Source organism: Tiliqua scincoides, chromosome 1, assembly GCF_035046505.1.
Source record: "Tiliqua scincoides isolate rTilSci1 chromosome 1, rTilSci1.hap2, whole genome shotgun sequence".
Classification (NCBI taxonomy): Eukaryota; Metazoa; Chordata; class Lepidosauria; order Squamata; family Scincidae; genus Tiliqua; species Tiliqua scincoides.
The window spans coordinates 135,083,359-135,111,154 of NC_089821.1; the positions used below are offsets into that span (position 1 = coordinate 135,083,359).

General features: G+C 43.4%; 1 protein-coding gene across 2 annotated transcripts; it reads left to right on the forward strand.

Annotated features, from left to right (window-relative positions):
* The first annotated feature begins 290 nt into the window (after positions 1–290).
* Positions 291–27,796, forward strand: EVA1A (eva-1 homolog A, regulator of programmed cell death). 2 transcript variants are annotated; one of them, XM_066638205.1, is made up of 4 exons: positions 291–521; positions 19,294–19,461; positions 22,199–22,365; positions 26,400–27,796. In XM_066638205.1, exons 3-4 carry the CDS (start codon positions 22,293–22,295, stop codon positions 26,762–26,764), a joined length of 438 nt encoding a protein of 145 aa, XP_066494302.1. In that variant the 5' UTR covers positions 291–521; positions 19,294–19,461; positions 22,199–22,292; the 3' UTR covers positions 26,765–27,796. The 2 variants fall into 2 exon arrangements, with proteins under 2 accessions (XP_066494302.1, XP_066494309.1); XM_066638212.1 differs by lacking the exons at positions 291–521; positions 19,294–19,461; positions 22,199–22,365 and adding an exon at positions 24,292–24,352.

Consider the following 27,796-nt stretch of genomic DNA (forward strand, 5'->3'; position numbering starts at 1 on the left):
ACCCACCAGGAGATAAAGAAAGTGTGACCAGAGAAAATTTGATTCCAAATACTATCATTATTCCTGCTTACAAAGGTATAGCTCTGGCAGCCTCCCCTTTTCTCACTCCCTCCCTCCCCTCATTCATTCTCTCTTTGTTTCCACTCAGATTGTATGTGTGTGTTTTTAGACTGGTTAATAGGGAAGAAACACCCCCCCCCCCCCATTCATATCCAATTTTGGATTAGAGCCTAGTTAAGTTTTGATGTCATTTCCTGTTGCTACTCTCCTACACACCCACCAACTCTCTCTCTCACACACACTCATATTTTATGTGCTCTCTTTCTTCTCTCTCTTTCTTTCTTTTTGTCTCTTACTCACACCCTTCTCTGACTCATGTTTTTTGGAAGGTTTTTGTAGGGGGAGGGCACAAAGCCAACACACTTCATGCGTGCTTCCTCTTGTCACATTGCATTCCTGCTTGCACTGTCCTGCCAGGATTCATTTACAGCCTGCAGCTCCTGCGAGAGAAATCATAAAAGGTAAAGGGAAGCAACAACAGCATTCTTTTAAAAGCAAAGCAAGGCATTTACTTTCTACAAATCTTCCTAGGAAAGGGGGAAAGTTCTTTTAGGGCTGAGAGTCACTAGGTTTTGAAATTTGTATTTTCAAACTGATTAGCAGTTCGACAGCTTCATTGCCACTGCTTTAAAAGAAGTAGAACTGTTCTTTGCACACCACAGGTAGTTCTGCCTAGGGCAAGGGCAACAAAGTGTAGAGGTGAGGAAGCAGGAGAGCTAAGAAACTGGGAATGATGTACCTTCTCAAACAGAGTACTGTATATGTATTCAGTTTGCCTTGATAAGCAGGTTCTAAAAGATCTTCCCACGGGAAGCAGAGAAAAGTTGACTGCAACATTTCAGAGCTGAAGGGCTCTGTGTGTGGCTCTAGGAAAAAGGCTGCATTTTTGAAGACGCTGTGTGTGTTGTTCTGTAAACACTGGTTCAGTTGTTGGAAGATAATAGAAGATGAGCAATTTTAGGAAAAAGTGTCTACAGAAAATGATTGTGAATATTGACAGAGAAAAGAAAAACTTGGTGTGTGCTGGGATGGTTCTATGCTGTTGGTTCTAGCAAGAGATATTGAACTAGCTGACTTTCACTTTTGTTAAGAATAGTGGTCTTACTAACCAAAAAGTCTTCTTAATCAAGGGATCGTATCATCTCTTCATTAATCAGCACAAGTTAATATCTAAACATTGTATCTGTTGATCATTACCTTTATTTTCATTGCTGAACTCCCCTTTAAATCAAATTGTAAATTTGTGTGTGTTTAAAGTATTAATCCTTTTTTGGCCCTGATATAAAAGGTATTCCTGGAAGCAGTAGGCAGCCAACATTATTTTGGTCAGAATGTTCGCATGCTGGGTAAAGGAACTTTGAATTTCTAAGTTAAAAACATGAGATTTATGTAGAATCATAAAAAGGGAATGCAGAAATAGTGTTCTCTCTCTCCCTATCTTTGTAACATTTGCAGACAGTAGCTTTAGGAACATGCAGAAGCAGCCCATGAGGTCTTGAGAGAATTAAAATTACTTCAGAGGCAACTGACAAAGCAGCAGTAAATTAAAACATGTCAGTAATGAGGTAATTCAGATCCTGCTTTGCAGTCCTGGGCAAGAACAAACAATACTGTAGTTTGCCAGTTCTGACAAAATGCCAAAGTATATTTTGTTAGAAGTCAAAATGGGAGAGAGGGAATTGTGGCACAAGAGTGGAAGCGGGAGGAGGGAGTGTACAATCCTGAGGCTGCTGATTCACATGTTCTGATGTTGCTTCTGAACTACATCTACATCTTATGGAGGAAACACATGAGTAGATCTTGCGATGTAAACTTAGGGTGCAATCCTAACCAACTTTCCAGTGGGGCATATGCTGCATCCTGCAGTTGGGGGGTAGTCATGGAGGCCTCCTCAAGGTAAGGCAATGTTTGTTCCTTTACCTCAGAGTTGCATTGCCCTTATGTCAGTGCTGAAAAGTTGGTTTTAATTGTGGCCTTAAAAGCACTAATTTAAGTGCTCTTCAAACTTTTTCTTGTATTGTTCCCCTGATTTAAAATTGCCTTGCCAAAGAGATACAGTACTTGTATTTATTGGGGGGGGGGGGGTTACTGCAAAGAAATACTCCTAATTATTGTGAACTTGAAACCAATTAACTCCTAATTAAAACACAGATGTATCTTAGTTAAAATGGTGATGCCATCACGTGAATAATTCATATTCCTTCAGGTGGCCTGGTGAGCTTGGGATTATGGCCTTGTGCCACACTTCTTCAAGTGATGAGAAGTTCCTTCCCACCCACTGCCACACCTGAGCTGCTGGAGTGCATGCTGCATCCTATGAGGGGGGGAGGGCAGTGTCAAAAGTCTTCTCTGGGTAAGAGAGCATTTGTAAAGGAACATAAGTTTCTGGGTCTGCTCAGACCTGTGTCAGCAATTTCACTGCAAGTTTGAGTGGACCCAGAAAAGCAGTTCAAGGCTCCAAAGGGGGACAGGACTTTGGCGGTGCCACTGCCATTGATACAGCCCCCCAGTCCTATGTTCCTTCCCCATTCTGCCCCGTCTCCTCCCTGATCCCTGTCCCATTCCACCCACTTCCCTCCCAACACCTGCACTGCCTTATCAGTGCCAGGGGATATGGTGGATCCACTGTTGGGCTGCTGCTCACCACTTCTAGTGAGACTCACCACCACTCCCATTGGCAGATTGCATTTGTGTCCACGATAAAGTGCCTTACACCACTGGAATGCTAATTCTGGTGGTGCAGGGCCCATATAATATAGGGCTGTGTATCATCTCCATAGAATAAAATGGAATCGGAGTGTTTAGTTGTGCACACTGATTTCAGTGGGACTTTATGCTCTCTGGATTGATATTATGGGTTTGGTGTGTACAGCCTATTTATGACTGAAGCCAGGGTGGTGGTGGAGGCTGTTGCTTAGACCTGAAACATTAACCTATGGGAGCCTCGCACGTTCCATCTTATACCCCAAGCTGCTTACCGTATGCATGAACTGCTAAGAGAGGTTATCTGGGGCTGAGGTGTATGATGTCATCATTAATGACACTCAGCTCCATCTCTCCTTTCAATCTGAGATTAGGGAACCTGCGGTTGTTCTGAATTGTTGCCTGGCTGAATGACTGGATGTGGGTTCATACACTGAAACTTAATCAAGGCAAGTCTTTTTGTGGGAAAGACACAAAAATCTGTGTATTTTTAACAGCATAGAGGGCAAATAATAGTTGGGAGGAATGGGAAGAGATGGTGCAAAGGTAAAAGGGTTAACCCTCTCTCACCCAGCACTGCTTCATTGATCAAAAAAATCTCTGATGAAATCTCCTGCGGCTGCTTTTAAGTAAATACAGAACTGTAACAATATCTGATCACAGATTCCCCATGTTTCATATAGTTTGGTCATATTTCATATAGTTAGATTTTGAAGGCTGTGGGAGGTGAATTCCACTTAATGAAACTTTCCTCAGCAAACAAAAGCAGTAATTTGAGTCTGTTGTATTTTTGAAAGAAACACTTTTAAAATGTTGGGTCTCTGCTTATTCTTTGCCAATAACTTTTACTATGGTCTTTCCTGTTGTGTTTAGATGTATTCGTCGGCTGACTGTATATTTGGGGCTCCAAATTATTTGGAAGAAAGTTCCATTGATTAAAATGGCATTTATTGCATATAACCCCCATAAAAGCCTAAAAGTGCTACAAGGCCAGCAATTTTCCCCAGAGCATATCCAAATGTATCCTAGTAACAGTTGGTGTACTCATTTCCATGTTGGTTGTAAGGATGCGAGTATTTCACTCACTGCCCAATCCTATCCAGTTTTCCAATGCCATTGCAGCCAGGCCAATGGGGTGTGCACTACATCCTGTGGTGGGGAGGCATAGAGGCTTCCACAAGGTATGGGAACATTTGTTCCCTTATCTCGGGGCTGCATTGCGGCTGCACCGGTGCTGGAAAGTTGAATAGGATTGGGCCATAAGAGTGCTGACTGGGCCAGCATTCATGAGAACAGACAAACACTTCAAGGAACATTTTCCTTTGAAAACTTGTGGCTTGAATGGGATGGTGGGGTCAGAGCTGGCTCATAGATGATGTAACATGAACACATTGCTCTGAGCATCACCTGGGAATGGTAGCAAACTGATGAGGGGCCCTGTCTGTCCGCCATCCTCCTTCAGCCTGACACCAACAGAGCTTCTCCATTCGGTGCTTTGATCTTCTTGCCACTTGCTGGAGCATAAGCAAGGAGAGGATTGTGACACTAGCAGTCTCCTTCTCTCCAGTGGGGTCTTAGGGCTCTGATCACGCCTGATTGTGGCTACTCACAAATAAATATGCTTGCGGGAGGGCGTGCCACTATGCTGTTTGGGAAAACTAAGGAGCCACAGTAGCTCTTGTCACCACCTCCTCACTTTCTCTGCCCACTTGGCTGCCCCTGATCTCCCCTTCTGTGCCATCTCCTTGCTTGTCTGCCATGCAGGTCTTTTTTTTAAAAACACAGAGGAAGATCCCAGCATGCTCCACTTCTCTCGGTCATTTCAAACAAGAGGACAAGAAAGGAGATGGTGCAGAAGAGGTCTAGAAAGGCAACTTGGCCTGGAAACAGCTATCCTCAAGTAATTTTAGCAAGGCAATGAGGAAAGATCTTCTCCGCTGGGACCAACCCAAAATGTTTTGCTTGCCTGAGGGAAAGGACAAGATGGATGTCAACTTGCATAGATTAAGGACTGGTTCAGCACAACATTCTCCATGACACATGATATTTCTGGGTGTAGGAGTGAAGTTTTTGTTTTGTTTGGGAAGGAAGGGAGTACAGTATTCAAATATGCGACTCTACACCAGCCTAAAATGATGGAATCTAGGATAAAAGTTACTGGCCCTAACGCTGCTGACTCAGGCATAGGTATTTGCTACACACATCCACGAGTCCACTTCTAGTTTTAAAAAATTAGGATCTGTTCAGTTATTTCCCCTCTCCCCAATGGTCTGACTCATCAGAAGGCAGTTTCCTAGGTTCCAACATAGAGCGAACTTGAAAATCAGGTCTGAGATGAGGCTATACAGGGTGTAGCTTTACATAACGATCTTAGGCAACTTTACTTGCATTACACACCACAGCATATTCTAGAGATGCTGACTGTAGTTCAAAAGATGTTGATGAGGTTTCCAGATAAAGTGATGATAAGGCGGTCATACTGAGATTACAGCACTTCTTCATTACAATACCTCTCTCCTTTTTATATTAGAAGAAGTTGTAATAGAAAGGCAAAGTGTACAAACACATCCTGTGACACTGTGCTTTACAAGCATCATTATGGTTTGTGCAGGGGGGGAGGGGAGACATAGGAAATCTAGTAGCATAAACATCTAAGCCAAGGTGGGAAAACATTTTGGCATGATGGCCACATCATCTCTGTGTTGGGGTCCGGAGGCAAAAAATTAATTTACAAATTTGAATAAATTTACATAATTGAATACATTACATTAAATTAAATACATTAAATTAGTCTTTGCTGTGCAGTGGCATCACTAGGGAGGTGCGGAATTTACAGCTGAATGCAATGGAAAAAAACCAGAGTTAATCTCTCCTTTCTATCATTTGTTATGACCAAAAAACTGGAAAACAAAAACGCATGGAACCCTATGGAAAGTGAAACTGAGCCCTATTGTGTGTTTACTCGTGAGTAGGTGAACTTGCCTTAGTCCATCAGGAAGAGCAGGCTGAGAGGAATCTAATGACTCAAGAGTAGTCCAGATCTGATGAACACAGCTCCCAAAAAACACCTGAAAAGGAAGTCTCTCCCTCAAACCTGAGGAATACATTGAGCATATTGTAAGTGCAACTAGGCGTTTACTCGTGAGTAGGAATTTACTGGTGAGTAAGCAAACATGTCTTGGCTTTAGTCAGGCCAGGCAAAGGGGAATGTGAGGCCACCAGAATGGTCCCAATCTCATGAAACTGGAGCTCAACAAATGCTCTAGAAGGCAGCCCCCCCCCCCCCCAAATAAAAAGGATAAAACTTACCAACTTCAGCTGGTAAGGTGAATGTTTTCATTTTTTATACTTGCAAAGCCAGGTGGATCCTGACAGTGAACGTAAGACAGTTCATTTAAATTGAACTGGGCACTGGTAGGGCTGAAAATCTTATTGATGGGGGAGGGGGTATTGCAGGCAGGCAACAGAGAAAATTCATTTGGTGTAACAGGCTGACTTCCCCTTATTTATTTGTTTTACTTTAATTTAATTATTTATAATTATTTATTTTAATTTGCTTGTTGATGTCACTTCTGGCCATGACATCACTTCCTGTGCATCCTGGACAGATTGTCATTCTAAAAAGTGGGTCCTGGTGCTAACAGTTTGAGAACCACTTCAATAAGGTGTTAGTAAGTCGACATGCAAAAGTTGAATTTCACACCACTGGCAAAAAACCAAATATCAGATGTTAGAACAAGCTTTCTCATCTATCATTGGCTCATATAACCAGGTTTGATATTAGTCTTTTGCCTAAAATTTTCTGTTCTACACTTTAATGTTATTAACCTCCTACAGTGGCAAAAAATGAGACAATTTTCAAGGAATCTGACCAGTGGTCTGATCGCCTAGACCAGGGGTGCCCAAACCCCAGCCCGGGGGCTACTTGCAGCCCTCAGGGGCTCCCAATCAGGCCCTTCAGGAGCCCCCAGACTCCAATGAGCCTCTGGCCCTCCAGAGACTTGCTGGAGCCCATGCTGGCCTCTCAGCAAGAGGACAACTGTTCGACCTCTCACTTGAGCTGTGGGACGAGGGCTTCCTCCACTGTTTCATGTCTGGAATGCAGCAGTGGCAGTGAAGGAAAGGCTGGCCTTGCTTTGTGCAAGGCCTTTTATAGGCCTTGAGCTACTGCAAGACCTTAATTCATTCATACAAGTTCCATCTCTAATATATTTGTCTATGTAAATTTATTCAAATTTTAAATTTTAAATTTTTTCCCCGGCCCCCGACACAGTGTCAGAGAGATGATGTGGCCCTCCTGCCAAAATGCTTGGAAACCCCTGACCTAGACCAACCTGGACTATGTGTACCCCCGGGGTACTTGCCAGGATCTTTAGGGGTACACAAAAAAGAATTGACTAATGGCAAAAAAAAAAAAATACAGCACTGTGAGCAGGCTGGAGCTGATCCAGCACTTGGGCCTGATCCTAACCTCACCCCTGGGCAACCCAGCATAGCTCTGGGCTGCTCAGATCTGCACCACCTCTTTAGGTGACGCAGATCCAAGTAGCTCATTGGGTCTGCTGCAGCATTACCCATGGTAAGGGGAATAAAGTGTCAGAGGTTAAAAGAGAGGATGTTTTAGAGTTAGACTAATTGACAAATTAAAGATCAATAAGTCACCTGGCCCAGATGGCATTCTTTATGGTCTTTATCCACCATTCTTCAACTGAAGGTATCTCTGACACCTTCCAATACTTAACATACAATATTCTTTCCTCACTTGTTTAGTTTCAAATATAGTTTGAAATATAGTTTCAAATCTTTCCAATCAATATTCCCAACAAAAAAAGCTTCTGGTTTCATTTGCAGATTTACCTTAAGTATCAATTGCATTTACTGGTGTATCAAAGTCCAATATTCTTTCAATATCTACCACATATGATAAAATGATCCTTCTTGTTTACACTTCTAGCATCTAATAGGTACATATTCACCTCTCTCCAAGAGTCTGGCATCTTTCATTCATAGTACTTTGTAATGGTATATTCAATTCTTGCTCAAAACATTTGTATATAATTCCAGATATACCATTTGGGACCTGAAGCTTTGCCAACTTTTATCTATTTTTTATGGCATCAATCACTTCCTTCAGTGTAATTCTATCATTTAAGCCATTTCTGCCCAAAGTTGCATAGACACAACAGGGATCAACTACGTACCCCTGTGGGCTGGGCAGAAATTTGTTTTAATATATTTATTATATTTAATATATTTATATATTTAATATTTATATTTAAATATTTTTATATATAAAATATTTATATATTTAATATATTTAAATATAATATATATGTAATATATTTAATATATTAATACATTAATCTATTTATTTATTTACTTATTAACATATAAATTAGGTTATATTTCTTAATATTGTTTCTTAATATATTCTATTTTTAGTGGATCCACCCTTTAATTTTTGTAGAAATTTACATTAAAATTCCTAATTACTTTTTGTAGTCCCAGTTGATCTGTATGAATTTGTCCATTTTCTTGTAAATTTAAAATTAATCACTTCTCTCTCTCCTTTCTGAGTTTCTAGGCTAACCATCTGCCTGGTTTATCTGCATGTCCAAAATAACTTTGTTTTGCAAAAGTTAATTATTTCTCCTTCTATCTTATAGTCATCATTGATAATTGTTTCTGTAAAATTTTGAATTGTTGTGCTAGATTCAAATCTCTCAGTAATGCTACCAACTTTTGCTCTTTTTTCTTAATTTCCTTTTTAAGCTTTTGAAATGTCTCTTGCCTTTGTTTTATCCATTCAGCATTTTTTTGTATCATTCCTCTCGTTAATAATTCCTCTTGTTAAAGGCTTTACTGGCATACTGGATACGAAGTGGACATTCGTATCCTTCCCCTGCAATGTGGCTACTTGATTCTGCGGTGGGTCTTGTTGAGGTTGAAGGTTGAGGTTGAGGGCCACCATAGGCTATCCTACTTTACCCAGGACAGGAAAAATGGCTGGATCTATAAGGTTTTCTCATGGTAGGAAAGAAACTGACTTCAACAGAGACAGCCTTAAAAGGAACTTCTCCTTGGTGGCAGTGAGGAAGACCACGGGAGGAGAAGAGGCCAGAAGGGAACGAAGCATGTTACTTCCGCTTGCTTTCCCCTCCAGTCACGAGGCAGCTCCTGCTGGAGCATGCAAACATTCAAATACCAAGCAACCTTCAGTTTATGATGAGCACTTTCTATTTTGATCTGTGTTCCAAAAGCATGGGAAGTTGTCATCTTAATTTCTCTTCCTTATAAGCAGGAAAGACTTCTTATAGTCACTTCTATTAGTCAACCTTTACAAAATAAGCTCCATGAATCCCCAGTGTGCTGTTGTCTTTCATTGGGCTGGGGAGGGATGCATCCAGGCAAACATTCAACAAGTAAAACTTTCTCAGTCACTTGCTGGAGATATACTTGATGAATGTCTGCCCAATGCATCTCTACAAGACACTGTACTTACACAAAATGTCATCTATTGTTATAGTGTCTGGCCAGAAATTTTACAAGAGTAATCTCTACAATCACTTGCCTCAAAGGAGGCAATTAAGTTGCCTATTAAGGAGATTCTAGAGTCACTTTCAGCCCTAGAGAGTAGTCTAGTTTGACTCCAATTGCTTATACCTTGCACTTTCTTCTTGTTAGGGAAAAGAGCATGGATGAAAGTAAAAAATAAATAAATTGATATTCATAAGCATTGATTGATAAGCATAGCCATAGCAATTGATAAGCATAGCCTTATTTAGCTTGTAAATTTATTTTGGCCAGTGAAAAACACAACTAACTATATATCACATGCAAATGTGTGTGAAACCTAAATAAACAGAAATAAAAGAAAATACACAAAAAATGTTAAAGAACATCATGGAAGATTGGATGAAAGAAGAAAACATGGACAAAATTTGAGTTGTAATTTAAAATAGCTGAAAGAGCAAAGTATTGAAAGAAAAGTGGGTGAAAAGGCATTGCTGTACCCCCACCAAAAGCGGTGTCAGCAGTTGGAGCAGAGAGATGGTTCTGTGATTCCACCAAAGCATTTTAAGAGAAACATCTTTTGAAGATGAAAAAGATGATATTAATATGTCTGAAAATGGAAGAGGTCACATAGCCATTGCCATTTATTTCACTCTGATAGCTATATTTGTTTGCAATCATTGCTCATGATATTTATAATAAACATGGTGGGGAAAGCATCTCTTGTTCCCTCATTCTTTTACTACTAGAGTTACTCCACCTTTTAATAACTATGTGGCAGGCAGAAATATAAATGGTAACCTGCTCTTAGCCGCAACAAGTAAACATTTCTTAGAGGGCAGAACAAAATGCACAGACACATTCATTTTATAACAGAGCTTCTGTGGGTTAGCATTTAAATGACAGCAACCGACTGACATAACTGAAGGGAGCATTAGTTACTAAATAGCCTGTGTTGACTCAGGGAAGCCTTTTAAGTTTAAAAAAATCATTGCTAATGGATACAGGTTGACACACCCCCTACACACACATAAGAGCATATGAAAGCTCCACTGGTTCCTGAGCCTTGTGTCAAGCTGCACAGCCAGTTTTGCTATCACATTCCCCCCTCCCCTGCCAAGACTACCTCTGGAGTTTTACTCCAAGGAGTTTGAGAACGCCTGACTTACAGCCCAATCCTATGCATGTCTACTCAGAAGCAAGTCCCATTAGAGTCAATGGGGCTTATTCCCAGGAAACTGTGGATAGGATTGGGCTGTCAGAGTGTAAACCTATCTTACTCACTGGAAACAAACACCTCTAGGTAAATTTGAGTTAGGTCAAATAGTGAAATATTTATTTTTGTTCTTGCAGTCTCAGATAGCATCAAGCTAGCAGTCCTAAGCAATCCCTGTATATTCCCTTACCCCCTTGTGCACAAATTGAGGACTGACTCAATTTGAAGTAGGTACAATGGAACGAAGGAGAACCAGATGACTCTAGTTGCTAGCAGTAGGCTAGTAACCACAAATCTGGTTGCTCTGTGGCTTGGACCTTGCTTGCTGTTCTTATAGTTCTTTTGACATCATGTTAGGAATAGGGTATTTTTCCCCTCGTATTAGTAACTTCTCTGACTATCCTCATGCTCATTCCCTTACCCAGCTGGCTCTTGCCCAGTTGCATGTCTGCTAGTTGGGGTCCACATGCAAGGCAAGGTTTTTTTGCTGCTCAACATTCAATCAGTAAAAAATGTCATGGTCCCAACAACTCCTTATCAAGCGTAGCAAGTTCTCCTTTCATATTGTTTTGAATCACTTCTTGTTCCATCATCCTCTCTCCAAGGACACACAGCTCTCTGTGCCTTTGCCCTAGTTCATCCATCTGAAAGCAAATCCAATGTGAGCAGTTTTCACACCTCTCACATTCATACGCATCCCTAAAGTAGCAAATGCTTTAAGTAAAGCAATAATAGGTGATTGTATAAGGCAATAGCAGGTAATGCAGTGATTGATTTATATAATCATAAAAAATAATATATCTGTAATTGCAAGTGCTCGGTTACTACTGCGAGAAATGTTGGGCAAATATCCTAGCAGTAAAAACATGGCACGGATATCTGCAAACAAAGACCAACTTTTTGCCTCTACAGAGATTTCCATTCAGGATGATTGAAGAAAAGATTATTTCTGGTGATCACTGAAATAAGGAAACAAATGTGCAGTGCACACCTATACATATTTACCCAGATGCAAATCCCATTGTGTTTTCTGAGGCTTAATTTCTAGTAAGGGTTACAGCTTTTAGGGGCATATTTATTTGAAGCACAAAGTTTGCATCGGGTAGGCAAACATTTTGGCCAAAGGGCCACATTATCTTTCTGACACTGTGTTGGGGGCTGGGACAAAAAGAATTAATGTACCTTTCAAATTTGAATAAATCTACATAAATGAATACATTAGACCTTATATGAATTAGGGCACAATCCTAACCAGGTCTATTCAGAAGTAAGTCTTATTGTGTTCAATGGGGCTTACTCGCAGGAAAGTGTGGACAGGATTGCAGCCTTAATTAATTTTACTGAGATTTTATAATACACTATTTATAAAATACTGATTTTATAATACACATAAGAACTATAATACAGGCATGTAGAACCACATGGAAACTATGAACTGTTCACCACACACCTGTTGCACAGTGAAAACATACAAACCAAGCCAGAAACACATGAAGACATAAGTTGTTTAAGAGGTGATGGAGGGGTTAAAATAATGCCCAAGGGAAAAGCAGGAAACACATGGAGACTATAGAAGGCATTGCTCTAACTTGGCCTGCAGCTTGCATCTGGTGGTCACAACCACCAGATTTCACAAAAACCAGATGCAGTCGTGGGCCAGCACGGGCTCCAACAGTCTCCTAAGGGCCAGAGGTTCATTGGAGTCTGGGGGCTCCCTGCCGGCTGAATTGGGAGACCCTGAGGGCCGCAAATGGCCCTCGGGCTGGGGTTTGCCCACCCTGATCTAGATATATGCAGTCTTCCTGATACCTATGAGAAAATAAACAATACATTCCTAATTTCATAGTGGTAGCCATGTAGTCTGTATCAGTTAAATCCATAAAGTGTTTTTGTGTCACTTAAAAACTAAGAAATTTATTTCTAAGTATTGCAGCCCTGTTTTTCAGATGCATATTGTCATCTTTAGTTGGCTCTATACTCACACATACACATATAGGTGAAAAGAAAGGAAAACATACAAAGAGTGAGTCCCAATGCCAGTTACATTCCGCTGTATTACAGAATTTGTCTGTAACAAATTCTGGGAAAATAAAATGAAATAGGACATGCATTCATAAGAGACAAGTACACTTCACAGCCTGAGGTAGCCTATTGTGAACTGTTTTGAAAGAGTGAAGAGAATTGTGTGAAAACATAAGAAAAAATCTTCCACCTCAGACTTGAGGAGGCAGATGAAGAGTAGTTGACAGCCTGTCAATAACTGTGATAATCTGTGATAACGTTATTATGATGAATGGGAGAGGGAGCATAGCAGAATTAGCTCAGTCGTGAAGAACCAGCAGAAACAGCATTCCCTTTACACAAAAAAGGGAGCATGGAAGCACTATTTTTATTCTTTTCTGTGGGTGCGATGTTCTCATTCTTGTGCAAAAGTGATTTCCTTATCAGTCTGTTATCCTCTCCTGCTTGTCTCCTCAATTCATATCCTCCGGGGACACAATTGCAGTTACAGAAACCCCCCACACCTATATGCCCAAATACCTTTGAAATACAAGTTCATGCCACTGCTCATTCCAACCACTGCCTCCCTCATTGTGGGTAACTGTTCAACAAGATACCAAACATATTGCATTAAGGGTGCATTCCTAACCCACTTTGTAGCATCAACATAAGAGCAATGCAGCTCTGAGGTAAGGGAACAAACATTACTTTGAGGAGGCCTCCAAGAGTGACACCCAACTGCAGGATGCAGTACGCATTCCATTGATACAGCTATGCCAGTGCTGGAAAATTGGTTAGGATCTGAGCCTAACAGAGATTGGATACAAATAAGAGATGCCATTGAAACATTAACAAAAGTTAAGTTGGTCTTATATCCTCTTTTGTACCTGTTCCTAAAGAAAGAATATTTCCAAGGATTATGTACATCGGATTTCATATATGTTAATAGCAGCCAGAATTATTTACACTAAACAATAAGGAGAAAGCTCCAACTGTGAGTGAATGGGAAAATAAAGTTATTATTTTCAGTCAGAGCAGAATTACAGACAATTAATTAAATAATATTAATTATTATTCAAAATATTTATATTTTGCCCTTCCCCAATCATTGTGGTGCCAGGGCAGCTTACAGTCATAAATTTAAATATCATAAAAACAAGTATCAAAGGGCCCAATCCTATGCATTCCCCCCCTGCTGATAGAGGCATGCCAAAATGCCTTGCACTTTATCCAGGCCTTTAGCCAGGATTCTAGAGGTGGGTGGGTGGCTATTTTTTCAGGTTGGGCAATTATGCCAGGTATCTATACTGGTGTGCAAAATGAAAGGATAAGTGTGTAACCTATAACTCAGCCAAATTTTATGAAGAGAAAATATTGGGGTGGGTGGGTGGGTGAAAGACACATTCATTATCTGTAAAGTAATGTAACAATAATTTGCATAGAATAAATGCATCTCTGTATGCAATGTATAATGTATTTGTCTACTGAGAAATAACATGCAACATATCCTATCATTTTGCACACCAGCACAATACACAGGCTTGAATCCCTGCAAAAGTAAAACAGATCGCTGTGATGTAGGTAGTATTTACATGTATTAAAAGCCTTTTGCTGATACATTGCTGATGCACTGATACATACCGTGTTTCCACGAAAATAAGACCTACCCCGAAAATAAGACTTAGTTGTGATCTCTGCCTGACAGGCACCTCCACTTCTCAGTTTACTTCTGAGTAGACAGTGCGCACAGTGAGTGCACGCAGCATAGGAGGGCACCCAACTGCTCTTAGTCGTGGGAGGAGATGCAAACATAAGAACAGCCCCACTGGATCAGGCTGTAGGCCCATTTAGTCCAGCTTCCTGTATCTCACAGTGGCCCACCAAATGTCCCAGGGAGCACACCAGATAACAAGAGACCTCATCCTGGTGCCCTCCCTTGCATCTGGCATTCTGACATAGCCCATTTCTAAAATCAGGAGGTTGCACATACACATCATGGCTTGTAACCCGTAATGGATTTTTCCTCCAGAAACTTGTCCAATCCCCTTTTAAAGGCGTCCAGGCCAGATGCCATCACCACATCCTGCGGCAAGGAGTTCCACAGACCAACCACACGCTGAGTAAAGAAATATTTTCTTTTGTCTGTTCTAACTCTCCCAAAACTCAATTTTAGTGGATGTCCCCTGGTTCTGGTGTTATGTGAGAGTGTAAAGAGCATCTCTCTATCCACTCTGTCCATCCCCTGCATAATTTTGTATGTCTCAATCATGTCCCCCCTAAGGCGCCTCTTTTCTAGCCTGAAGAGGCCCAAACGCTGTAGCCTTTCCTCATAAGGAAGGTGCCCCAGCCCGGTAATCATCTTAGTTGCTCTCTTTTGCACCTTTTCCATTTCCACCATGTCTTTTTTGAGATGCGGCGACCAGAACTGGACACAATACTCCAGGTGTGGCCTTACCATAGATTTGTACAACGGCATTATAATATTAGCCGTTTTGTTCTCAATACCCTTCCTAATGATCCCAAGCATAGAATTGACCTTCTTCACTGCCGCCGCACATTGGGTCGACACTTTCATCGACCTGTCCACCACCACCCCAAGATCTCTCTCCTGATCTGTCACAGACAGCTCAGAACCCATCAGCCTATATCTAAAGTTTTGATTTTTTGCCCCAATGTGCATGACCTTACACTTACTGACATTGAAGTACATTTGCCATTTTGCTGCCCATTCTGCTAGTCTGGAGAGATCCTTCTGGAGCTCCTCATAATCACTTTTGGTCTTCACCACTCGGAAAAATTTGGTGTCATCTGCAAACTTTGCCACCTCACTGCTCAACCCTGTCTCCAGGTCATTTATGAAGAGGTTGAAAAGCACCGGTCCCAGGACAGATCCTTGGGGCACACTGCTTTTCACTTCTCTCCATTGTGAAAATTGCCCATTGACACCCACTCTCTGTTTCCTGGTCTTCAACCAGTTCTCAATCCAGGAGAGGACCTGTCCTCTAATTCCCTGACTGTGGAGTTTTTTTAGTAGCCTTTGGTGAGGGACCATGTCGAACGCCTTCTGAAAGTCCAGATATATAATGTCTATGGGTTCTCCCGCATCCACATGCCTGTTGACCTTTTCAAAGAATTCTATTAGGTTCGTGAGGCAAGACTTAACCTTACAGAAGCCATGCTGATTCTCCCACTGCAAGGCCTGTTCGTCTATGTGTTTTGAGATTCTACCTTTGATGAGACATTCCACCATCTTACCAGGTATAGATGTTAGGTTGACCGGCCTATAGTTTCCGGGTCACTCCTCTTTCCCTTTTTAAAGATCGACATGACATTTGCTATCCTCCAATCTTCTGGCACCATGGCCGTTTTGAGGGACAAGTTGCATATTTTAGTCAAGAGATCAGCAACTTCATTCTTCAATTCCTTACTAACTCTTGGGTGGGTGCCATCAGGGCCCGGTGACTTATTGATCTTTAATTTATCAATGAGGTCTGAAACATCTTCTCTTTTAACCTCTATCTGACTTAATTCCTCAGTCAGGAGGGGCCGTTTGGGCAGCGGTATCTGCCAGAGGTCTTCCGCCGTGAAGACAGATGCAAAGAACTCATTTAATTTCTCTGCCATCTCTAAGTCTCCTTTTATCTCCCCTTTCCCTCCCTCACCATCCAGAAGGCCAACCGCTTCTCTGGCGGGTTTCCTGCTTCTAACATATTTGAAGAAGCTTTTATTATTCCCCTTAATGTTGCTGGCCATGCGTTCCTCATAGTCTCGCTTGGCCTCCTGTAACACCTTCTTACATTTCTTTTACCACAGTTTATGTTCCTTTTTATTCTCATTAGGGCAAGACTTCCATTTACGGAAGGAAGCTTCCCTGCCCTTTACAGCCTCTCTAACTTGGCTCGTTAACCATGCGGGCACCCTCCTGGATTTAGTGGAACCCTTCTTTCTTTGCGGTATACACCTCTGCTGGGCCTCTATTACTGTTGTTTTAAGCAGCCTCCATGCACTCTGGAGAGATTGGACTCTTTTTACCCTTCCTTTCAACCTCCTTCTAACCAGCCTCCTCATTTGAGGGAAGTCTGCTCATCGGAAGTCAAGGGTTTTTGTGAGAGATTTGCCTGGTATTCTTCCCCCGACGTGCCTGTTGAAATGGATCGCAGCATGATCACTGTTCCCCAATGGCTCAGTAACATTGACATCTCTAACCAGGTCCTGTGTACCGCACAATATTAAATCCAGAGTCACCTGTCCTCTGGTGGGCTCCGTGACTAGCTGCTCTAAGCCACAGTCATTTAGCACGTCAAGAAATCCGGTTTCCTTATCGTGACCAGAACACAAATTGACCCAGTCAATATGAGGATAATTGAAGTCCCCCATGATTACAACCCTGCATGTAACCCCCATGATTACAAACGCTGCAGCCTGCATTCCTTTGCCCAGGCTGGGGGCAGCAGGGAGGCTCCCGCCACCACAGCCGCCAGCCCACATACAAAGAAGCTGCGCCGGCCTCTGCCCGCAGCCCGGCTGGAGGAGACTGACTCGCTGTCCTCGCCCGTGGCCTCCTCACCGACTGACACACTCGCTCTTCCAGGCACCAAGTGGCCCCTGCAGGCACCCGGCTCTTCTCCGCCCTTCCCCTTTGTGTCCTTCCCCATGGAGGTGCCAGCAGGGCCACTCTCCTCAGCATGCTGAGCAGCAGCTTCAGGCTGCAACCCTGGCCACGCTTTCCTGGGAGTAAGCCCCACTGACTACAACCGGCTTACTGCTGAGTAGACATGCATAGGCTCCGGTTCACAGGCTGCAATCCTGGCCAAGCTTTCCTGGGAGTAAGCCCCACTGACTATAATGGGGCTTACTGCTGAGTAGACATGAAGGCATTTGGCCCTATAAAGGAGGAGGTGGGGGCGGCCCAGTTCAGCGCTGAGTTGCTGCCAGAGAGGCAGCGATGTTGGGAGGAGGCTTTCTTAAAGGGACAGAAGCCGACTGAGCTGCTGGCTTCTCTCCCTTTAAAAGAAAAAGTGGCAGGTGGGTGGGGGGAAGGCTTGAAGTGGCACCCCTGGAGGGTCTGTATTTGGGGCATTTACCCCATCTGCCCCCCCCCCCAGGTACTGGGCAGTGCCCCAGTGCTGGGCAGGGCATGCCTGCTATCATTCAGCTCCCTGGGAAAAGATGGAGGGCATCAGAGGCAGCATGTTCAGCTTAACAGGCTCCTTCATGCCCGCCTCTCCCGTGTCATGTGACTATCGGGATCATTTTGATTGACCCCTAAGCTGAGTTACTAAGCAACAGCAGCCTGAACTAATTGGAGGAGGCTGCCTGTGGGAGGGGCTGAGCTCTCAGGGAACACAAGCAACAATGGAGCACATTCAGTCAAGTTTGGAGGCAAGAGGCTGAAAAAGAGGACAGGTTCCGAAAAAATGCTGGGGGGGGGAAACTGTTGGTTTCGGGGGGCAAAACAGGAGAGCCAGTTGCTCCCACCCACCACTAAGAGTCCAGTGAGGTGAGGTCCATGCTGGGGCCAGTTGGTCCAACAGGGGTCCAGGGTAGTTCTTGGACCAGAGCTCATTACCCTGGGTGGTATGCCAGTGGCCTGATCCAGGATGCCCCCAAGGAAGTCCCTGCTGCCTGGGTGCTGGCTGTTGGCACCCATGGGCACTTGAGCTGGCCTCAGGTAGGTGGAACTCCTTCCCTTGTTGGGCTGGGTCCCGTCCATTTTGAACCCTGGAGGATTCCATCCCCAAGAGCTCCCAGGTCCGGTTCCCAATGCCTGGGGCCAGGGCCACCAGGACACCTTCCAGGCCAGGGACAGGGAAGGCATCCCCCTCATATGGTCTTCCCTATGCTACAGACACAAGGAGAAGAGCAAACTTTCCCTTAGCCCAGCAGCCAGCCCTACCCCTTCAGGCCATATCACTGGTTTACTCTTGGGCCCTACTCTCCAGGAGGTCTTCAGCATGGGGGCTGGGTCCAAGCAGGACTTGCTGCTTGCTCCCAAGGAGACGCCTGCTCCTGAGGGAAGCACCCACCGCTGGGACCGAGTCTAGGTGACAGTGGGGCTAAGCAGTACCCAGTGGCGAACCTCCTCATCCCCGTGCCCCAGGGCAAAGGTCTGTAATGGCGTTCCCCTGTGAGATGTTGCCGCCCCTGCAGGCACAAGCCTTGCATGACTGTAGACTGTGCTGGGGAAGCTTCCTGAGGCTTCCCCAAGGCTTTAAACTGTGCTTCCGGAAAAACAGAAGCACAGTTTCTGACCCTGTGGAGAGCCTCAGAGAGGCTTCCACTGGGTCCTAAAGGCTCCACTGGGTCCTAAAGGCATTTGTCCCATCAAGTATAATGGGAGGTCCACCATTTGCAGTACCCATACTTAAACCATGGGCTGTGACAAATTACATGAATAAGCAAAATACCTTATTTTTCCACCAGAAGGTATTGTAAGCATGTCAACAAAACATAAACAATAGCAAAAGTATTTGAAATGCAATTTTTAAAATTAAGCTTTGCCTCATGATTTGCAGCGAACTATTTTAATGTTGCCTTCTCCAAATGTTTTGACCGGTTTAAAGCTTCCTTTTAAGTAAAATTATATCAAAGGGTTTAGTTGTACCCAAGTCCTGATAGTTAATCTTTCTGCCTGGCTGGCATTTATACTGCAATTTCTGCCAGGTCAACTGAGCATGTATGAGGGGCCTCCGCTAGACTGCTTGCAAGCTAATTAAATATAATCTAAGCCAGCAGCATAATACAGAACTGTAATTCAGTTTTCTTTTTTCATCCTAATGAGGCTGTCCTCCTCCTTTCAGTCTCCAAGAGACTACTACTGCATGAAACCCAGCCAAACCCAACCAGCTACCAAGGAACTCAGCACCTATGTTTCCCACAGCAGCCAAGACAGCATGATCCTAACATAATAGGAGATGGAGCATTCATTTCAGATGTCTCATCACCTGTCACGGAGTTCATTCTACCAGGTAGCCAACAGTTATGACAGTATTTGTGAAAACAAGAATGTTGCAGTGACTATTATTGTTGGTTCCTATAACTGATTGCAGAATAATAAGGTTTTATTTAGGAATTTGTATTGCTGATATGTTCCATCTGGGCTGTGAAAATGATCCAAGTATTTCAGTGGGATAAATGAGCATATATCTGTATACAGGTCTGTTCATGTGTGTGTGCACATGAGGACTGAACATCATTACACCTTTTCCAAGAATAATGTATTATGGCTGTTTTAAATTCAGTCTGAGGGCATCATACCTTATCACACAGAGGATAATCATACCTCTCAAATGCCACACTCATTGGGAAGGGTGGTCAAATCCCTATGTTTCTAATGAACACCAATGGAAAGTTTTCCTCCCAGTGTGGGAAGCTTGAATGCTATAAGTCTGTTTAGTGTTCTAGATTAGTGAGTTGGTGGGGGGGATGGGGAAAGGAAGCACAGGTTTGGCATCTACACTGGCTCCTCAGGTTACAGACAGCTGTGTTGGCGCTTTTGTGTAGGCACAGAAGTGCTGGGCCAGCAAGTACTGAATGCTTAGATCTATGTATGTTTCAACATATGTATTGTACAGTTCCCTGGAACCTAACTTGTATGTATGTAGGGGACTTATGGTCAATCCTATCCTTCCCCCTCTCGCTGGTGCAGCTGCACTGAAAAGGCATGCACCAGTGTGTGGGTACGGACGGACTAGTGCATGCACAGTTAGATGCGGGGATAGAATCTGGCGAAGGAGGGCTCTGCCCCCCTCCCAAGTCTGTTCCTCTCCCTGTTCCACCCTCCCCCCACCCCTAACTGCCTGTGAGCCTCCTGTATTTTCAGATACACAGACACCGATGTGCATTTGGAGAGAAGCCTTAGCATCTACGGGGCAGCCCAATACTATACCAATATGCATTCCACTCGTGCTAGCTGCTGAAAAACAGCCAGAAAGTGTGCTCTAGGGTCTGAAGCAAATGCATGTATGTCAGGGTGGTTCCACAAGTGGGGTCTGGTGGGGCATGTCCCTGGAAGCTCATGCTTATGCAATATCCGCACCTGTGTCTAGCTAACCCCTGAGGGAGTGAGAATCTACTGCTGCTGCCATTGCTCCCCACCACTACCTGGTAAACTACAGCCCAAGAGAATGCTTGCTGGGCAGCTGTGGGGGAACAACAGCAGACTGCCATCTTCTTCCTTCCAGTGCCAATGTACAATTTCCAAATGTCCTGTCCCCTGATACTGCATTAGGGTCTGGGGGAAGGTCAGTGGGACAAATGCCCCAGGTGGCATACCGTGGAGGGCAGTGCCATGATCCTTCTCCCCTGTTGTAATTTTTTTCCGAATTTGGGCCCATTTTAGAGGCCTTATAAGACCTTGTAAGGGCTGGAAGACTGCCCACAACCTTCCTGGCACCCAGAAGGCCATCTGAGACCTTCAAAATACTGAAAAGTAGAAAACTAGAAGTGCTGTATTTTTTGGGTGGGGGCAGCTTTTTGTGGTTCTGTGTTCCCGAGTGGTGCCAAGGTCAGGTCTGCAATTACCTGGGACATCTGCAAAATGTTAAGTGGCCCCAGGGTAAGAAAGAGGACATTAATAGTGGAACCATTCAGTCTGGGCATAAATTCTGAAACTGAGAAACCCTCAAGGTTCAGTATGTACACATCTAGGCTTTCTGCTCTGCAGATGAGACCAGAGAATTGCTTGTCGGTTTCAGCATTTACAATTCAGTTCAAACTTCCTTGCTTAAAACCATAAGTCATCACAAAACAAATTAAAAATGAAACATTGATGGCATTTTATACACCAAGCCTTGTCATCACCTATCAGCAAAAGCCAGACAAAATTGTCCTTAATTGAGGGGCAAATAAATATTGGGGAGAAAGCAGTTTGCTGGGTTTCAGCCAGCCATCTGCAGACTGTGTTTTGTAGTGATTATGCAAGTTCCAGAGCCTTTATCAGTTGGAGTGTCAAATGTGTTTAAAAACAATTAGTGTTTTACCAGCTGGCTATGGTGTCTGCAAACAGATCAAGGTACAATGAGTTCTTGGTAGTGATCTGATAAGGTCTGAAAGGGTCTCTTTCAACCTCAAGGAATTAGCGGCCTCCTCAGCTACAAAACTTCAACAAATAAAATCCAATCATTAACCCATGTTCATTGCACCATTCTCCTTGGCTAAAGGGGAAACATTAAGAATGCAGGCTCCTCTCGGAAGTCATGAAGGGAGTTACAGATCCTCCCTCTGCTTAATGAAGGCTGGCTGGAGGGAAAGAGGAATTGTTTGCCAGGTGGAGATGCAAAGGATAGAATTACAATCAGGTGTAAGCAGAGTGCTGTATGCACTCTGTGATTCTACTGTTGCTGCATGTAGTTATTTACCAGTTTGCTGAGAATCAGCCAAAGAAAGACTCCTTTGATTTGAAAAGGGAAGAAAAAAGACTAGATATTTGCTGCAAAGATTCTGGGTGTGTCTGACTGGTGACTTGAAAGTGAAGACAGTCTGGGAGGGTAGACCCAGTTTTGCAACAGAGTACAGCAGTTGCCTGAAGTGTTTTTTGAGCAGTCAGCTAAAGTCAAACATGGAACTTGAGATGCCAAAGTGTTTTAAGAGTGATGTTTTTGGTTTCTAACTGGAAATTTCCCAAGCTAGAAGGAAGGCTTTGCTTGAACAGTGGGTCCTAGATGGGAAGTGCTTTATACCCTGCTTGCTTTGTGTTCACCACAGAGAAGAAGAAAGGGGGGCCTGCCATCTTCTGTTAATTACTCAGCCCCTGCTCTTTCCAGAGGATGAGACACAGAGGACAGCTTGCAACAGCAGCATGGAGTCTGTAGAGTCCAGCGCAGAGATGGCATTGCTCAGCAACATTCTTGCAGCATATTCGTTTATCACAGGTAGTGCTTTCCCTGCTTTTATCTACTGGAAATGTCAGTGTGTCAGAGTTGAGAGTGTGTCAGTGGGCATATCTGAAAGTAGCATTCCTTTTTACCCTCCCCCTTTCATCCTTTTACCTTAGTTTGTTTCTGGTAAGGAACAAAGAAATCCAGCAAAAGGATGGCTGACCTTAAATATTTATTATAGTCTTAGGTTTGATCCAGGGCATCACTCTCATGTCCATTGCCACTGAAAATCACTGCAAAAATGGGGAGTTTTCTGGATTTTTGTGGGGTGACCTATGACAATTGCTAATTGGTAGGGGGTGTGTGGAAAGCTCACTAGGGGTGAGATATTTTATATTTTGACTCCTGGCCTGTCTAATCCATGTTCACTGATTGTTTAGTGAGTTGTCACATCTGATTGCTCACAGGCCTTAATGCAATTTGGTTAACAAGAACCACTGGAGTATGTGCTGCCTTGGGAGGGGGAAGTCATTCCCAGATGGTCCCCCCTCTGCCTGGTTACCCACCCTGGGCTGATGGCAGCAGATATTACCAGTTTCTGTACCCCTCATTCAGTGAGTGACCCAGTGAAACAGAACAGTAAGAGTGCACTAAGTGGTAACCACAAGGCGTACACCCCATTCAGCTTCCGGTAGGGGCAGGTTTAGTGGCAGTAGAAGCACATGGTCAACAGGTGAACACCAAAGGGATGAATGAGGCAACGCAAAGGTTCTGTGACCCAAATTTTTATAACTATTCCCATTGAGAATCTTAGAACCCACTACAGGGCAAGCTCATCAAGGACCATCTTTTTGTGCACAGAACTCCTCTGTTGCTCAAGAGGCCATAGCTTCAATTTACCATATGACTCTTGATTGAGATTATAATGAAGATGCTAACAACTTTGTTTACTCTGGAGTCAGGCGGCTCCCAGGTTTTGGTCTTATTTATGGATTTAAGTCTGCTGATCAAGCAAGGTGTGGTGGTCATGGAATTTTCAGAAGGAAGATGATACTTCTCGTAAGTCACCCAGCTCCAGGTGGGCTGTGTGATGCTATGTGATGCTTTCTTCCTTTACAGCCGACACTGTATCATGGGTAATAGTACTATGCAAAGAGACTTGGGATCTAGAGAGGAAAGCAGTAAGGAAAGGCAAGAGGAAGATCTGGGGTAGCAGCATGGTGGAAGCGGCTTGAGGGGAACAGATTTACAGGAGCACAAATAAAGATCTGCCCTCAGTCAAATGTCTACCCTCAGTCAAATGCCTACAAGTGCCTTATACTAATTAAACATATATTATTGTTAGGCATCAATCAGGCCTTATAGTGCTCATTATCTACCTACTCCTGCATTTGCTCTCATTACCTGAAGTTCAGGCCAAGATACCCTTAAAAGTGGTTAATGCATCTTTTGTATTCTTAAGATCAAAGGTTTCCTCACTGTATGGCAAGCTGTCTGTCCTGTAATTTGGGAAATGATTGAAACATGCATATTCACTTTGTTTAAGATAATTTGCAATTCAAGGTCAGAAAATGCTGACCTTGTCCAACCAAAAGTAACAATAGTGAACTTTGGAATTCTACAGAACTCTTCATCAGGCAGATGGTAAGCAAAAGGATGCACTGGAGGAAGAAGTGGAGGGGGTATGTTTAAAGAGACTTCACAGTCTGCAGTTTGGAAGATCTAAAGGTTTTCCTGCAGACTAGCTGAAAAGTGTGAGATAGGTTCAGCACGCTCACAGGGCTACTTAAACAAAGGAAGCAAAAAATGGTAGAACACCACATATAAAGTCTAGCAGTAAACTCAGCCCAGTCTCCAGTGCTAATATGGTGTCCCTTCAGTTGATGTGAGAAAATTCAGTACTTGAAAATGCTGTATGGTATAACTGCATCTTTATATCTTGTTTTGAGTCATGTTTTCTTTAGCTGTTGTCTTGGGAGAGAAGGATCACAGTTCAGTAGTTTTCATATGGAGGATCCCAGGTTCAATCCCTGGCATCTAGGTATGTAGCCGGGAAACCTGGGAAGTCTGCTGCCAGTCTCTGTAGAGAATATAGTTGCCCCCCTCCATATCAGAGGACTCAGTTTCCATGGTTGCATGTGGTCCCCAAATTTCCTGTCATGCTCATCTAGTTGTGTTTTGCCTGTTCGCAGCCCTCCAAACGGCTTCCTGTTTTCACCTGCTTGTTAGTGCTAAAGTCACACTGTCACACATAATTCCTCATGACCACTGTACCTTTCCTTGTGATACACTGTGGTTTGCCAGGAGGAAATGTACAGTGCAACATTGGGAATCTTTCTGATGCCTGCTGCCATTGTAGTTTCCAACTTCCAGTGGCCAGTGTGCCTTTTCTCCTTATCTGCTGCAGTCTGGAGCTTCAGGACAATGAAGGGGGGGAGGGGAAATCTCTGCATTTCAACTACAATGATCCTGATATTCTACTGAATAATACCCTAAGGCTGAAGTTCTCAAACTGACTGGGGTGTTGAGAAGCCCTTCCTCTGGCCCATTAGGGGGTGGAGAAAGGCAGCAATATGATCCCCAGGTTTCTTATCTTAAAAAGTCACCATACCGGTCTGGGGGGGTTGTGGGGATCCCCAAGGGGGTCCTCATTGCAGGGATCCCCAAGCAAGCCTCTGTAACAGTAAAAAAAAAAAAACCAATAGGAAACCACTTACAGTTTCAAGACTGAAAGTCAGTTTCGCAATTGAAAATTTTAAAGCTTCCCACAGTCATTTTAAAGCCACCTGAGCTATTTGCAGATAACCCCACTGCTGGCAGGTTAGTTACCCCTAACCTAGTGGTTCTCAAACTGATAGATTGTGACCCACAAACTCGAGGAGCACTGCCATTGCCCCTAAGGGGTGGGAGCGGGGGAATGGTGGCGATGCAGTCCCCAGGATTGCACCGCCACCGGGGACACAGGGACTTTCTTCAACCTTACCTGTGTCCCTGCTGGCATTTCTGGGGTGTGGGGAACTCCACTGAGCCCTCTGCAGGGCTCCCCACAGCTTGTAAAAGGTTAAAAAAAAAAAAAGCATTCATGGCCCACTTCTGGATCGCTTTTTAAACTTTTTAGAAGCTGCAGGGAGCCCTGCAAAGGGTTTCGCAGAGCCCTGCTCCCCAGGGAGGCCAACAGGGACACAAGTAAGGTTGAAGAAAAGCCCCTGTGTCTCCAGCAGTGGTGCAATCCTGGGGATCACATCACTGCCATTCCCTGCCCCTGCAAACACTTAGAGCGGTTCTTGAACTCCAGGAGAGTCTGCCCTAACCCCATTGATCTCATAGGATCAATGACTCCCTATCCATGGATTCGGTATTGGCTGGGGTTTCCAGGAACTTAACCCCAGAGAATAACAAGAAATGACTATATCTCAAGTGATCATGGAGATGTATGGGGTTGAGGCTTGAAGATGTCCTGCAGGTGAAACTAAAAAATGCAGGCAAATATGTTTAACAAAATTTTTTATTAGAGTTGCAGCAGTAACACAGTGGACAAGAGAAGGATTAGGCCCCCCTCAGCCTTTTTCACTCCAAAGTATTCTCTCCAACTGTATACTTTTATCTAAAGCTGCCATTAGGATCTTGTTACATGCATCTGCTTTATCTTCAGTCACTGCTGGCCACTGTATTTAGTTCCTTTGCAATTCAAAACTGACTTGTTTTTTTCCTGACTCAGTGGCCTCTTAAATTCTGTGTCTTGCTTTGATTTCTCACCTGTGATTCTTAGTGTGTTAAGAAGCAAATTGGACTACCACCCCATGACCAAGAATACCAAGTTTCACTGAATGCACTGTTGCTTCACCCTCTCCTACCATATTGGTTTTCAGTATTTATCCTGCAGACCAAAGCCTAATTATTTCTCCGTAATCTCAAAGAACCCATTCAACTGCTTCCCACTACATCTTAACTTCACCTGATATGTATTTTCTCAAGGATGAACAACAAACAATTATAAAGCTACCTCTCTCTGACTGTGGCTGGACTTGATGCACATATTCATGTATTCCTGCCTGCCCTCTAAAATTCATTTCTTTTTCTGCTTTCAGAAAACCCTGAGCGAGCTGCTCTGTATTTTGTCTCTGGCATTTGTGTAGGGCTCCTCTTAACCTTGTTTGCTTTGGTGCTTCGAGTCTCCTGTCAGACTGATTGCAAACGGCTACCAACAAAAAAGCCACTGCGGGACTGCAATAGCAACAGCAGTGATAGTGATGATGACTCAGACACCATATCTGACATCTCTGCTCGAAGGCATCGAAGGTTTGAAAGAACTCTGAACATGAATGTTTTCACCTCAGCTGAAGAGCTAGAAAGAGCCCAACGACTGGAAGAAAGGGAGCACATCATCCGAGAGATCTGGATGAATGGGCAGCCAGACATTCCAGGGACCAGAACACTGAATCGCTACTACTAATGGTTGGCAAATCCTACTGCCTGGTACTGTAGTCACAGCATCATCTTAAGCCTGGCTGGGCGCAGAGAAAGAAGGGAGTAGCCTTACTCTGCTATATCTTCCTTTCTTAATGCAAAGAAGACACACAGACATTGAGCAATAAAGCATTCCAGTCTTCCTCATGACTCCTCTCTAATATCTACCTACTTTAATTGTTACCCAGTATTTTTATCTTTTTTCCATTTTTATTATTTCAAGTAAAATCAGTTGGTGTTGTTCTAGAGTGTACTGGGACATACAAGAGTCAAGTCTTTATATTTGGAAGACTTGAAATCATTAGCACAATTTTTTCCTCCCAAAATCTGAGAAGAATGGGTTATGTTTTAGCTTTCCTAATGTTAATTGTAAGGAGCCTTCTAGAGATTATTAAAAGACAATATTGGTGAAGAAGGAGGCAAAGCCAAAGGGCAGGATGAGTGACTGTCTCATGACTTCTGAAGTCATGGAATTAACCTAGTTACAAAACGAAAGCACACCTCTTCAGAAGCCTTTTCCTGCACTATGAAATCATTTTGGTGCTTTGATGTTCAACAGTATGTCTTATTTAAAACTGTGGTTTTGGTGTTGCTGTTTAGTGGCAGAATTTTTACTAGCACCTCAGGGATAGGATCCTTCCCTCCTGATTTAACCCTCAACCCTTTCCTTTCCATTTGGTCTTTTTCCAGCAGGGACTATGTTATGGGAGTTGTGTCAGTGATAAGTAAAAACCTCAAGGAGGTTGAGTGGATTTTTATTTGTGAATGAGAGAGAGAATGTGTGTATTTCTGAAAATGCTGTATAGTGCTGTGCCTTAGATTAAAATCTAATTTTCTTACTGGTGGTGATGCACACCATTTTATATATTTAATCTGAAAATCTAAAGAGAAAAAGATTAGCTACAAGCAGAATATGAGACAAGAGGACTCCAAATCCCACAAAGAGTTCTCTTTTTGTGCAGACCTATAGGTTGCAATCCTATACATAGTTACTTGGGAGTAAGTCCTACTGAGTTCA

Coding starts and splice junctions, on each gene's coding strand:
- EVA1A (XM_066638205.1), top strand. CDS start 22,293: ATGGAGTCTGTAGAGTCCAGCGCAGAGATGGCATTGCTCAGCAACATT. Junction 22,366..26,399: donor AGCATATTCGTTTATCACAG/GTAGTGCTTTCC, acceptor TTCTGCTTTCAG/AAAACCCTGAGCGAGCTGCT.